A 14786-nucleotide genomic window follows, 5' to 3' on the forward strand; every position below is an offset into this window, starting at 1 on the left:
TAGGATTTTCTTGCGCAAGAAATTCATGTTGCCTGTCTACACTGCCCTTTTGTGCAAGAGTTCTTGCGTAAGAGGGCTTATTCCTCGTGGGGAGAGGAATAACTCTTCTGGAAGAAAAGCCCTGTTTTCTGACGCTAGACTGTAAATTTACTTGTACAAGAATGCGTGTGCAGTGTAGACACCCAGCAAGTTTTTGCACAAGAACAGCTGTTCTTGTGCAAGAAGCCACCAGTGTAGATGTAGCCATTGTGTTTGTATTCATTTCCATTCTGAGAACAATCATCTATGAAAGTGAAATTCTTTATGGAATTAATCAGTTGCCCCATTGCTAATTGTAGTACTGGCCTTCCCGTACCATACCTAAGGTGCCAACAATGTGTCCATAATATAATTCCTCCTTTACCATACCAGAAGGCAGTGGGTTAAGCCATGGGATTCCTGGAGACCTCAGTGATCTTTTAATATATAAAAAATAAATATCTTGCATTTATAAAATACTAGTGTCAGAGTCTAAGAAAGTGAAACTGACCTGCCTAATTTCCTTGTCCAAGCTGAATAACCTGGAAAAAATCTAAATAAGTTTAATGATCTGAAGTATAGGATCAATTCAGATCTCAGTTACGTTGGTGTAATTCAGGAGCAGCTCCACTGAAGATAGTAGAGTTACTCTGGTAAATAAAATCGAAATCACACCATGTTTTTTTAAAATTCTTTCTGTTTTAATAATCTACTATGCTATTAGTAACACAGAGAAGAAATCATTTAAAAATATATGACTATTATTCTGATAGTATCCATTAAACATTGCACAAGACATAAATAAAATGTTATTTCCATTATGTTTAACATCACCAACAATCCTTGGCTCTTTTTATTTTAAAACCAAAGCAGTCCAAAAAGTGTTTTTTGTTAAGTATTAACATTATATTCCATGCAGATAATCAATAGTAAATACATTGCATTAAAAGACAGCTAAAGTGCCTTTAGTCACCCCCAAATAGTCCAATTGTGCTGTAAATTCAAGTATGTGGAAAGTAGGCCGTTAGTAGAGAGAAAATATTTTGAAGCCAGGTCCTGCTTCCATTGAAATAAAAGGGATTTGGCCACTGATTTCAGCAGGAACAGAAACAAGCCCTTGTTTTGTTTTTAATGCACCCTGTTGTATATTTTCCCAACTGCTGAATGCACAGAGAAGTGGTCAATTAACATATGCCCTGATCATTCTCCATTTCAAGACAAGCAGCGCAGCTATGGGTAATAAGAGGCCCATGGGCTAGACACAGTTCACCAGGATTAACCCCTGACAGCCTGCCTGATGCTTTATTTACCTAAGCATCTGCAGGTATGGCTGCTCGCAGCTCCCATTGGCTGCGGTTTGCTGTTCCCAGCCAATCAGAGCTGCGGAAAGCCTGCATCTCCCAAATCAGCTAAGTTACACTGATGACTTTCTACTTGGTCCCACCTCCGTTTCCTTGAACAAGAGTGCAGTGTTTGCAGGTCATCAGTGAGCATCCTTCACATGTATTTCCCCTTCCGCTCTTTAATGCCATCAACAACCACTGCTCTGTAGAGCTGTTCCACTGTGAAACCACATGCAATGCAAACTAGAGACCTTGCATGCTGAAAGGTTGGCCCCTTTTGATTCCACTGACCCAAAGTGTTCTTAGAGCTCCCAGAACCACACCTCACTACTGAAAAATGCCTGGGATCCTTTATTTTCTTCCATCCCACTCTCATGCTCCTATATGCAAATTAATTCTGAAATTAATGCTGTGGGCTAACTCCTTAGGGATACCTGACGCATGAGCAATGCACTTGGACCAAATGGGTTCACCTGACACTGAGGGCTAGCCAATGCAGCTGTGCTGCTGTAACTCATCTGATAAGGAGACACTGCCAATGACCTGACGTGATAAAATCAACTGCAAGATGCATTAGCTATGCTGGCTTCTCCCACCAACACAGTGCTGTCCACTCATTGCTTAGGTCAGTGGACAAGCCCTGAGGTTCCAAAGAAATGCAGGGAAGCTTGTGTCCATGGGAACTCATTGTTTTAACACTTGCACTATCTGAACTGCCTGGGTGATACCAAATATGTAGGAATAATTTGGAGTTCTGATAACTGGCAGTCAGACAAGAATTCAACAACCGGCAGACACAGCAAGAGGGAGGTTTGGATAATAGGGGTTCAAATAATCAGGATTCCAGAGCATACTGTTGTCTCTGTGTTGCTGATTTCTTTCTTTAGCCCCTCTGTGGTTCACTCATGTGACTCTAGGTCCAACCGTGACAATTAGCTACTAGGTTATGGCTTGGGAAGTACAGATTCTGCTCACATCTGTCTCTAGGAGATAAAGGAGGAGGCAGCTGGGACTGGCACATTGTACTGCATCTCAGCTCTCTCACAACATCGATCCAGGATCCCACAGTAGCTAGGTGAAAGGATGGATAACGAAGAATTTCACTCCAGTCCTCTTCAAGGAGGGGGGGGGGGGGAGAGAGGAAAAAAGAGGCATCAGAGGCCAACACACTGCACTGCCTCTCAGGACATGTCTTCACGACAGGCTGGATCCATGAGGCAGTGAAGGAACCAGTGGACAGACCCATCCCATCCATAGGGTGGTTTGGGACCCCAAGCCCTGCGCTTTGGGGGACTGCGCAGCAGCTGAATCAACCATCCTATGGATGGGAACCGCAGGGCCCAGGGCGGCCCCAGGGGTTACCAGGGAGACTTGGTGTAGGGCAGCACCAGGGGTGGGGCTCCCCACACTCACTGCAGCGGCAGGAGCGGCAGCCTGCTCCGCTCTGCCGCTCATCTCCCAGCCCACCGTGCTCCACTTCTATGTTTCTCAACCTTTTTTTATAAAGTACTCCTTTAAAAAAAAATTGTAAGCATCCCTAGTGCCTACAGTTTTCAGACACATCCAATTTTTTTCTACATTGCAACACATTTGTTTAAACAACTTAATTGTAGCCGTGCGGGTAATAAAATTTTTGGGTGTAAAAAGTACAAAAATAATAAAACGCAGTAAAACTTAAAACAAAAATTCTGTTTTCTCCAAATTTCAGTTGTGGTGCCGTTCCCCCCAGACTTCTCTCAAGTACCCCTAAGAGTACTCATACCACTGGTTGGGAAACACTGGTGTAGACCTTCCCTTTGAACATGTCACCTCAGAGACTGATCACATGAATTACATCATAAATATATGGTGAAATAAAATGCCACCTTTTCATCTGGGGGAAATTAGTGGAAGAGGCCATTCAGATTTAGCTGTAAAGAACTAACAAGTAAACTCATGGGCGGGGTGCTGTTTTTATGGCACTGATCACATATCACTTTCATTAGAAGGGCACTGCCAAGTAAAATTTAAAAAGTAATTTCTTCATCTTCCAACCTCTTAGAAGCACGAAAAAACAAAACAAAAAACATTCCTGGCTCCATTTTTCTATTTGGCAAACATTTTTTCTTCTTCCTTTGCTATTTATGGCCCTGCCACATTTACTCCCTTGACTGCCATTTGCGTCCTCAGTGACATCAACATTGTGAAACAAAAGGATGTCTTTTTTTCAATTTAATTTGTGCATTCCCTGCTGGCTGGCTGGCTGCCTGTCTGTGCAGCAGCCTTCCACAGATATTGGCAATTTTCAGTTAAAATTGATCAAAGCCTACCAAAGAAAAAATTAAAATTCACGTTTGATAAATCTCTACATTTTTTGCACTTTTGACGAGTATTTCTGGAAACCCCAAACACTCCAATGTCACTGAGAAGTCATGCTCAGTAGTGTAGGGCTCTGTAAAGATCTGATTTTTTCCAGTAGTTCAAAGAGAACCATATTTTTAACACAGAATAAAACTTGAAAATTAGCCATAAACGTATCTAAAAATAATCATACAATCACAACTATTAAAAAGATGAAGACCAGTAACCATAGTTACTACCTAATCAAGTATAATCAATAATGAAAATGTTTTGTTTACTGCTGGGAAATGAGGAACATTGCCTTACTATATCATACTGGTTATTCATTTCATTTGATTTCCTGTCTCTCTCAGTACCCAGTACCAGATACCTGAACGGAAGAAACCCCTTAGGCTACATCTAACACTGCACATCCATTTCAAAATAAGCTATTCAGGAATAGTTATTCCGAAATAGCTTATTTCAGAATAGCACGTCTACACTGCAGGGAAACCTCAAGATTAGTCCAAGGCAGGCTTCCCTAATATAGACGTGCTACCTCGATTTAGATCCCCAGGAGGTACTAGGGAGGAATAACGTAGAACAGCCCTGGTGAGGGACTATTTCGAAATAGCAGCAGTGGAGCGTCTACATATGTCTTATTGCAAAATAGCTATTTCAGAATAGGCGTTATTCCTCATAGAATGAGGTTATAGATTTCAGAATAAGCTGCCCATTATTTTGAAATTATTTCATAACAACAGAATGGCTCTGTAGACGCTCGCATAGTTATTTCGGAATAATGGCTGTTATTCCGAAATAACTTTGCTGTGTAGACATACCCTTACTGGGCTACTATGAAATAACTGCCCATAAGGAAATTTTCTTCTTGACCACCGACATTCAGAGGTTGGTTTATTCCCTGATGCATGAGAGTTTATTATATAACTAATGCACTTTTATCCTAATTCACACAAATTTTCATGTTTTAATTCTCCTTCAAAATGTCTAATACTTTTTTGAATCCTACTAAGATAGTGGCTGCAATAACTTTTTGTGGTAGGGAGTAACATGGGTTAATTATACATTATGTAAAGTATATTTGTTTTACATTTGTTTCACAATCACTGGATGCCCTCTTACATTATTAGACATAAGCAGGAGTACATTACTGACTTTCTCTTTGTCAGTTAATATTTTGTATACCTCTAAAAAGTGAAAAAAGTGTGAACTTAAAATACAACAAATGGTCTGGTAGCGCTTTATAGACTAACAAAACATGTAAATGGTATCAAGAGCTTTCATGGGCACAGCCCACTTCTTATACCATCTATATGTTTTGTTACAGGCAGTCCCTGGGTTACGTACAAGATAGGGACTGTAGGTTTGTTCTTAAGTTGAATTTGTATGTAAGTCGGAACTGGTACATATTGTAGGGGAAACTCTAGCCAAACATTTCTCCAGAGCTCAGTTTTATTCTCCCACACCTCACTTCCCTCAGTCCTTTATTCTCAAGCTGAAGTGTCTGCTGAGAAAAGCCGCTCCGCGTCTCCCTGGTCTGCTAGAGGGGGGCGCTAGCTTCGCGTCTCCCTGGTTTGCTGGGGGGAAGCAGCTAGTGCGGGGTTGCCTCACCCCGTTTGTAAGTAGCGATCCGATGTAAGTCGGATCCATGTAACCCGGGGACTGCCTGTATTCTATAAAGACCAGACCATTTGTTGTTCTTAAAGTTTATCCTGTACAGACTAACTCGCTACCCCCTGAAGTGTCTGAAAAAAGTGTGGTTATTTTATAAAGAGAATGAAAATTCAGGGGAAGTTTACTAGTTTATAACCATTTTAAAGAAGGCCAGATTTGGGGTTTGCTCTACATGACTATGTTCCTTTAAACTTATTCAACAGGGGGGCAGGAGAGAAATCAAGCTTCTAGTACAAGATCCTACTTGGAGCTAAAGTTTATCTTTTAAATATCCCTGGAGAGATATGTCTGGACTGATGGTCCACAAGACCTTGTCATGATTGAGTCTGACTTACCCTGTTTGAGCATTCTGATGTCTTCATGACATAATCCGATGCAGCAAAAGCTTCCTTAGTGGCTATGTCTGAAGGAGGATAAGCCAGGGTCTAAATGCTACCTAGCATCCATATTTATCCTTAATGGCTATATAAATTCAGCCCATGAGACAGAAAACATTAATTAGACAGACCCTGCCTTTGGCAGTAATCACTGTCTGTGACAGCTGAACCAGCCAGTAGATAAAATATGCACCAAACATTACATTAGAATAAATAGACAAGGACCATAAGAAAACAACACAACCAACTCACCCTGTTTCTTCTGGGAATGCAAATAGCACTTCACACCAGCCTTTGGGGTCTGTTTAGGTATCTGCCTTTCCTCAGTTTAGGGACCTACTCCTGCTTCAGATGGAGTCAATGGGAGTTACGCAACTGGCTTCAAAGGGAGCAGGAGAGAGCCTGTATTTTATGTCGACTAGTCTTTGGTTCTGATCGCAAAGGATAAGAAAAAGAAAACGTCTAGCAGTCTAATGCTAAATTCCCGACTCAAGGCCACATTGTGATACCAGTGAAAATCCCCAGCAAGGGGCTCATTTGAACCCAGCTGAAGTACACCGAGAGACTCCCATTGACTGCAATGGACTTTGGATCAGGCCTTAGATACATTGGTCCCAATAGAATTACTCTGGATTTGTGACAGAGCAACTGAGTTCAAACGCCAGTCCTCTGTCCTCACTAAGGTGAAACTTCCATTGACTTCACTGAAAAATTTTGCTTGAGTTTACTTCAGTTTTTAGCCCTGGGAGAATAGTATTTTCCACAATGCTCTTTCCACACCCTCTCCCACTGTGATTTGATTGGGTTTTGCGGCGGGTATGAGAGCACAAGACAACCTGAGTTTGAAGGAAAGAATCAAATTTCTCTCACTGACCCAGACATTTGGTGAATCCTCTAGAGAGCATCAGCCTTAGAATGGGTCAGCTTTGCTTTGCTCCCGACCCTAGACAGACCCTAGACAGACGGGGAGAGCTATTAGCTTGAAGGAGAGCAGGTAGGGTAGGCTCAAAGCAGTGGGGTGGGATAATAGGCAGAAGAGGAAAGCAGATGGGCCCAGATTGGGAACTGCTAATCTTAGATGCCTTCGGTGGGAGTGAAGAAATCAACACCACACAACCCCCCTCCAACTGGACTTCAGCTTTCCCTACTGACACCCGCAGGGCTCTGGTGCCTTGCTGCAGGTAGGCCAGCCACACTGCCTCTGCTGTTCCCAGAGGAGGCCTGCAGAGTTGCAAGCCTTGCATTACCCTGATTCATTCTTTTTCAATGCTCCATCGGGTCTTTTTCTTCTGGCTGCTGTTTCTTTCCAGATAGAGGACATAGTTTGTAATAGAATAACAGGAGACTCTAACCCTGAAGACAAGGGAGGTTGTGGGGGCAGGGAAGGAGAAGGAATGCATTCAGCACTGCTCTGCCTCCACAAAGCCCTCCTTTTCGTGGCCAGCAGGTTCCACCTCCGAGTAGGTGGTGTGGTTGCTGTGGTTTCGGAACTTCATGGCTGGCCAATGGTGTGGTCTCTGCTGTGGACAAAGACATAAGTGTGTTAAAAGCCAAGGAAGAAGCTTTAATTTGGGGGGCATGCTGGGAAGTTTGCAACCCAGACCTGAAAAAGCAACATGTATCCTGTACAAGAGCCCATCCTTATTAATAAGGCAACTTCCTGCCTTAAGAGATCACTCCTTATGACATGGAGTATCCTCCTTTTCCGCCTTTAGGAGAAGACCTACTTTCATTAAGCAGCTGGCTTTTGTAGATCTGTGGTCACTTAGGTTACATATTCATATCCCCCAGTGCTGGGACAATACCGCATGAAAAACTGAGGCAACATCAACACCAGGGCTGGGGAACCTCAGATGTGACCCCTGGCTTGCCTGGATCTGGCCCCCAAGGCTCAGGGCTCCGCCCCTAGCATTGGGGAGCCCATGCCTACTGCAGGACTGGAGCACACAAAATGTACTAGCCTGGACACCCCCCGGGGTCGTGGTGCACGAGGGGAATGCGGGAAGTGTCTTTCTCCTCCTCAGTTAGGCCCTGTTAGTGAGGGTCACTTGTGTGCAACCCCCGACTGATTTTTCTGTGGGTCAGTGGCCTCCAGCTCAAAAAAGGTTCCCCACCCCTGATCTATACTAAGCAGGGCTGGATTAACCTTTTGTGGGCCCCCATGGGGAGAATGGAACAAAGTGCAGGGAGGCAATGAGGGCCGACCAGATGCAATGGGGCATAGGGCAGGCCCATGCCATGTCATCTCCTCCTCTCCTCCTCAACACACTCTGCCAACTCTCTGTGGCCAGAGCCCCCACGCCAGACCTCTCCCCTGCACACCACCAACTCTGCCCATTTCCCCCTTGCCTACAGCTCCAACACAACTGCCCAGAACCCTCACTCCCTCGTGCTCCAACACACACATCTTCCCCGCCCCCTCACAGCCTGGCATCCCCACGCATTCATGCAATACATTTCTTAGAGAATTAGAACTAGCTCTGCATTTTCTTTTCATTTTAATTTAGCAACTTACTTTGATCTGTCTGTTTTCCCTTGCACCCACTTACCTCCTGCTGTTTGTACTTAATAAAAACACTTTTGTTTACTATCACGCCCAGTATAAATAATTGTTACCTGGGGTGGAGCAACCACTGTGCACCACTCTTCCATTGACAAAGGGAACTTACCTGATAAACCTTCCCTCTGTAAAACTTTTACACAAAGACGGATTTATTTGGGGGTTTGATCCCTTTTGGGGGTTGGTTTCCTGGGTGTGCTGTGCCCTAGAACCGAGTCCTCCCAGAGCTGAAGTGGTTCAGTGTCTGCGTTGTGCTGCTGGGGGGAGGGTGGTATCCCCAGCTCCGTGCTTGTCTGGGGAGACCAGAGGATCTGGCCCAGCAGGACAGGGTGGTGGGGAGCCCAGAGACCAAGAAGATGGACGTTGTTGGCCTGATCAGCACGCAAGGGACAATCCCAAGGGGCTTCTGTGACCACATCCCATAGAGCAGTGTTTCTTAAACTTTTTAAGACAGAGGAACATCAAACAATAATTTTTTTTATGGGAAACACCAAGGATTTTTTGTTGAGCAGAGCAAAAAAAAAAAAAAAAAAGAAAAAGGTCGCCTTTAAGGACGGCCATTTTGAATTCTGTTGTTCTCCAATGCACACCTCCAACTGCCTTGCGGCACACCGGTGTACCACAAAGCGCAGTTTAAGAAACTGCCGTAGAGCCTAAACACCTCTGTGGATCTGGGCCTTAGCCTCCATTTTCTCAGTGCCCTGTCAGTATAATGGGGATAATAGCTCTGACCTGCCCTGGCTGGGGGAGAAGGGAGTTGTAGGGATAAATACATTAAATCATTGTGAGTCACTCAGTTTTGGTAGAAGGGGCCACAAGATGTCACACGAAGGGGCTGACAGTCTTTCCAGGCCCCTGGGCAAGTGGGACAGCAGCCTCTAAACTCCCGGAAGGGGCAGGGCTGGGTGCAACCAGCCCTCAGCACCACCCAGAGTGTGTCATACTGCTCCCGCTCCCCCCAGTGAGCCCTTAGTGCTGCCTGGAGCGTGCCACATGGTGAAAGCTAAGGAGTCATTTGCAAACTGCAGAGAGTAACAGAACTTCACAGCCCCTGAGTATTTGGAAATTAAAAATCTGCATTAAAAACTTTCACACCATCAGTTACATCCCCCGGGATGGAGCGGTAGCTATTATTAAAGCCCAACTGTTTTAATCTCCCAAATCTAATTCACAAGGTAGCAATCTCGCCTTTGTTACAGCTCCAGGCCAGCTGGAATGTGTGTGCGCTGTCAAAGAGAGTGCGAAAGAGAGAAACAACGTCGGAGTAAATGTGGGAGAGCACCTGAAAGAGTCTGTGGGTGAGAGTGAAAGAGAAAAGCTGGGTGTGAAAGAAAAAGAACCCGGGTTTCAGACATCAACAGCTGGAAGCTGAAGATTAGCTCTGACTGTAGGACCATGAAAAGAAACATTTAGATGTGAAATATATCAAAGGCCCCCTGTTCCTCCTCTCTCTGCTTCTCCAGACCCCGTGTAAGTGCAAGGCAGCAAGGTTAATTGAAATGTATCTGAAACAAGCCTGCTCACAGGATTCAGACGGCAACAAAAGTGTAACTTTAAATGCATGGCTGGCTCCCAAGCCCTAGAGGAGAGAGGCCCAAATTCCCTCCCCTGCTCCAGAAGTTGAGGATTCCCTAAGGGCAGCTGTACCTGGAGGTAAACTGGCTCTTTCATATTCACAGCTCAGTACATCCAACTGCCTGGCTCAGCATGTACCGGCGGCACAAATCAACGTGAATGCTGAGGCTAGACGTCCTCATAAGGGAAGGAAATAGATTTAGAGCTATGTAGCACTGCTGAAGTCAGTGGAACCATGCTGATTGAGGATCAGCCCTCAGAGTCCACTGAGGTAGGCCTTGTCTACACTGGCATATTTTGTCACCCCGAACTGCCTTTTGGTGACAAACAGCCAGAGCGTTACTCTGCCATGCGACTTGTCGGGAAAAACACCCAGTTTTGTTGACAAAAAACTTCCAGCCCTGCAAGAAACTTTTGTCTTTCCCCTCCCTTTATTGTCAACAAAGAGCCAGCGTGGACTCTGCTGTTTGTTTTGTCGAGAGAACTGGCTTCTGCCCATACCCCACACCTGTCCTGATGGCTGTGCTCAGTGTTTTGGGATCTCTGCTGCCTTGCAGGCTGTGCCCCTCCCCTTTCAAAGCTCTGAGAAGTATCTGGCAGCGGAGTGAGCTGCTCTGTTTGGAGAACAAACAAGGAACAAATCTTTGGAGTGCTCCTGTTCTGCCCTGCTAGGAACCCAGCGGCGGGCAGGCTGCTGCTGCAGGGGGAGGGCTGGAGAGGCTGCTGTGCTGCTTTGACATTCCTCAGCATGGAGAGCTCCCAGAGCTATAAGGGAATCCCAAGAAGGGCAGGGATTGGCTCTGCCTTCCCACCACACTGCCCTGCGGGATGCTTCCCCACAATGCTTTGCTCTGTTGAGAGGGGAGCCAGCAACTTGGCCATGAAATGTCGACAACGGGAGAAAAAGCGTTTTTATCGTTTTTCACTTTTGGCAACTTTTGCAGGTTGGCAGCAGCTTCGTTGCCACATCTTCCCAGTGTAGACATCACGTGCTGGGATCTCCTCAACAGGGGAGCAAACGGCCGGCAGATGGGGGCACGTCGCCCTCATTCCTGGCGGCAGCTGCTCTGTTGATAACAGCACAGGAAGAGAGAGCCGGCCTAGCAGGAGGTCTGTACACTCACCTCAATGAAAAACAAGGCAGCGTTGGAGGTGGGGTGGCTGCTGATGTAAATCACAGTCAGGGTTATGGCTGCAATGAGCAGGACGGCCAGGACTATCCCCACAATGGTGCCGGTGTGAATCGGGGTTCCGGCTGTCTTCATGGGAAGGTCATTGCTCACTCCTGAAAAAGGGATTGTGAGAGAGGGTGGGAATGGAGGGAGGATGGCTGGGATCACGTAGGCCTAGCGCAATAAATGGCCAGAGAGGCAGAGAAAGCACACCGAACTCGGAACAAGGGGAGAGACTGAGGCTTTTTCCCCACTAGGGATGTTAAATTGCATGTAATCCAGTAACCCTGTAGCCAACAAATATGTTTTGTTGGCTACACCAGCCGTGGTCAACCTGTGGCCCGCGAGCTGCATGTGGCTCTTCCCCCGCCAAGGGTGTGGCTCACGAAGCCCCCCCCATGGCTCATAAAGCTGCCCCCACACCTCCAAAAACAGCCCTCTCCTCCAAGCTCCCTGTGCTGACCTGGGCAGGGGAGCCATCTGGTGCGGCCATTAAAGATGGAGAATTAAAGATGGTGTCAGGCGGCGGGAGTCTGACGTGGCCAAAAAGCCAAAATCGCGTTTTCTTAAAGGAGCAGAGCTTTTTTTTTTTTTTGCTCGACCGAACGTGACCGGGGGCTCCTTTTAAAGAGGCGAAAGGGGCAGTCCTTTTTTTTTATTTTGCTTGACAACTTTGCCCCGGCTCTTCGCGCTGGATCCACTGATATCTTGGCTCTTTGCCCAGAATTGCTTGCCCCCCCCCCCGACATACACGTTTACCCAATAAGCGGTTCTGCATTAAAAGTAGCTTGGGAGTTGGCGGGCAGAGAGGATGGCTCAGTCCTGGCTCACACTGGGTCCAGGGAGCTACCCCCGCTGTGGATCTGCAAGAAAAATGATTTAGGAGCCCGGGCCCCTAAATAACTCTTCTTGTAGAGACGTAGTGGCCAAACCCAGTGCAAACCGGGACCGAGCCAGTCTGCCAGCTCCTAAATAGTTTTTCTTCCAGGGTCACAATGGGGGTAGCTGCCAGGACTCGGTGTGAGCCGGGATTGAGCCGGCCTGCTGGACAGTTTGCTAAAAAATGTACTTGCCCGGTGGGGGGATGCGTGTAGCCAATAGCATTAATGGATAAGCATCTACTTATTGGTTAATCATTTAACCGGCTACTCTATTACATCCCTAATCCCCACCACCACTTCTGTCACTAGAACTTGTGTCAATCAGGGGTGTGAATAAGCCACCCTGCTGAGCCACATAAATCATACTGACCTAGGTACCGGTGTGGACAGCGCTATGCTGGTGGGGGAGTTTCCTCCCACTGGCATAGCTACTGTTGCTTAGCAGGGTGGGTTAATTAAGTCGAAGGGAGAGCTCTGTCCCATCGGCTTAAACGATTGCACTAGAGAGCTCAAAGCTGCACAGGTGAATCAGCACAGTGGGGAAAGAGGACTTTGGACGTGTTCATCCTCGATGAAATGGTAACGTGCATACAGCGCCCACGGGTCACTGGTCAGGCGTACTGAATATACTGTTACATAGGACACACTTCTTGACTGCCCTGTGCATTGTGTTGGCAGAGTTGGGCAGCTTGGTGGAAAGGAAAACCAGGGACCATTCCTCCAGGGATGCTGTTCTTGTAAAGCTGAGGGTGAGGCTGGCTCATAGAGAGCAGAAGTGAGCTACTATGACTGTCAAGCAGCTCTCTATTAGCTCCATTAGAAGAGGCCCATGACTCAAGCCGAAGGAGTCTCGTACTGGCTTTCCAGTGCTGTGCGTGGGACTCACCTACAGTCATTCTTATTAGTGATGCCTACAAGACAGGTCATTCTTCATATCCTGCTCTTGAGTTTTTAAACCCAAAATAATTCAGATGAAACAAATTGTCCTCCCGCAAAGTGTTCCCTCTAATTTTTTTCCATCCATGTGCAGAATAATTTTTTTTCCCATCCATGTGCAGAATAAATTTTGTTATGAGCACCATGGCATACGCACCACCAGTAGAAACACACACTGCTGGCTATGGGCACTCTGCTAACCAGCTGGGCAGCATTTGAATCTCTCCTGCATGGCCACTCAAATGCTCAGCTTACAGGGAACACTGACGGGGAGAGTGTGTGTGTGTGTGGGATTCCTGAATCCTACAATCCATTTCAGATGATGGCAACATTTGGCTGGAGAGACACGTGATCAACAGCTCCCTCAATCTATATTCCTCATGTACCCAAATGCTCAGTCGGATGGAAACTCATTAGCATTATGCTGCCTGGTGTCCTTAGCATATTTCACCCACACTCCCTTTCATATCTCAGACATGAATATTTAATCACACAGAGGAGAGGAGGCAGCAGAGTCATGGTGGGTGAGTCTAGCACAGATGAGCAATGACATTGCCAGACATTCAAGAAGCAACGTGGCTGAAATTGAGAAGGTCTCAGATGTCAAATGCCTTGTGCTTACAGAAGGCCCAAACCTCTGCAACACTGACAGGTGGAATCAAACCTGGGACCTCCGCAGCTTAGTGCAGGAGCTTCTAGTGCTTGAGCTATAAAGCCTGCTTGCTCTCAGCTAAGGCTGTAGAGCAGAAACTCATTCTCTCTCTCTGTAAGTGATCTAAGTGCCACCCATGGGACAGAACCACACCTGCTAGGTGTGTGAGTTACACCTGCACCTAGGAGAGTCAATGGGACTTGATCATTAGCCTCTAGGAGCAACTTTTGCATAAGTGGGATGGGCTTGTGCCTGGCATATACACCTTCCACAGATGTCTAGGGATGCTGGTAGCACAGCTCTGGTTCATTACACAGCAGCAAGAAGCATTGGGACAGACCCCAGTAACAGCACTGTGGTAACCTAGACACACCCTAGTGGGAGGGGAACCACTGACATAAAGGAAACAGAAAGAATCAGAGCTGGACTAACAGCAGGGCTGTTTAAACATTCTCCTGAACTGCTGGAACTCACCTGTGGGAACACATGGGAATCAGAGAGTGAAATGGATTATATGGAAAGTGAAAACCCACCAGCTAATTAGAGCTGAGAAATGGGCAAATACAGACAAACAACTTCAGCATAACCAGATGGTTTCAATTCTCTGTGTTTTTACCAACCCAAGGCAGTATTAGTATCCCAAGTGAAGATAGCAGGATGTGGATCTTACTTGCATCCCGTTAAATCTGCCCACCCCTTTGACTGAATAAGAGAATAAGATGGGAGAGGTATTTTGGGACCAATTTATTTTGGTGGGAGAGAGAAGTTTTGAGCTTTCTCTCTCACCAACAGAAGTTGGTCCAATAAAAGATATCACCTCACCCATCTTATTGCCGTATCCTATTAAAAGATATTACCCCACCCTCTCTAATATCCTGAGACAGACATGGCTACACAACCACTTCATGTAATTAACCCAGGCATTTGATTTCACATAATTCATCCCCTCTCAGGAAGAATCTGACTGAAGGGTAAGGACTTACCATCCCCTCCTGCATACTGATTCAGCTTTGTGTCATCTGTGAGAGGGAAACAAAAGAAAAAAGAAAAAAAGGGGGGGAGGGGTAGGAAAGTTAGTAGCCCCTTTAGGGGAGTTCTGTTCTCCACACCAGTTCCACCCCTAAAACATGCCTCTTTGTGTTGTCTTGTTACAGTTTAGAGTAGTTTGGTTTTACTTCATTCAGTTTGGTAAAGCCACCCAGAAAACAAGACAAGACAACAGTGAAATAAAATGTCAGGGTCTTTGTTTACAGTCTCA

The 14786-nt window shown here is 46.1% G+C and overlaps 1 protein-coding gene across 4 annotated transcripts in view; it reads right to left on the bottom strand.

The window, feature by feature from the left end:
• Positions 1-1157: 1157 nt before the first annotated feature.
• PLXDC1 (plexin domain containing 1) overlaps positions 1158-14786 on the bottom strand; it is a 69785-nt gene continuing 56156 nt past the window's right edge. For 2 of the 4 annotated variants that reach the window (XM_075911686.2, XM_075911683.2), the window contains 3 exons: positions 14512-14547; positions 11012-11172; positions 1158-7272 (listed from right to left, as the gene is read on the bottom strand). In XM_075911686.2, the coding sequence (XP_075767801.1) occupies positions 7153-7272; positions 11012-11172; positions 14512-14547 (317 nt within the window). In that variant the 3' untranslated portion in view covers positions 1158-7152. The remainder of the gene's footprint in view (positions 7273-11011; positions 11173-14511; positions 14548-14786) is intronic. The other 2 variants (XM_075911684.2, XM_075911685.2) reach the window with 2 other exon arrangements.

Source organism: Pelodiscus sinensis, chromosome 29 (genome assembly GCF_052426305.1).
Source record: "Pelodiscus sinensis isolate ZL-2025 chromosome 29, ASM5242630v1, whole genome shotgun sequence".
In the NCBI taxonomy this organism is placed as follows: Eukaryota; Metazoa; Chordata; order Testudines; family Trionychidae; genus Pelodiscus; species Pelodiscus sinensis.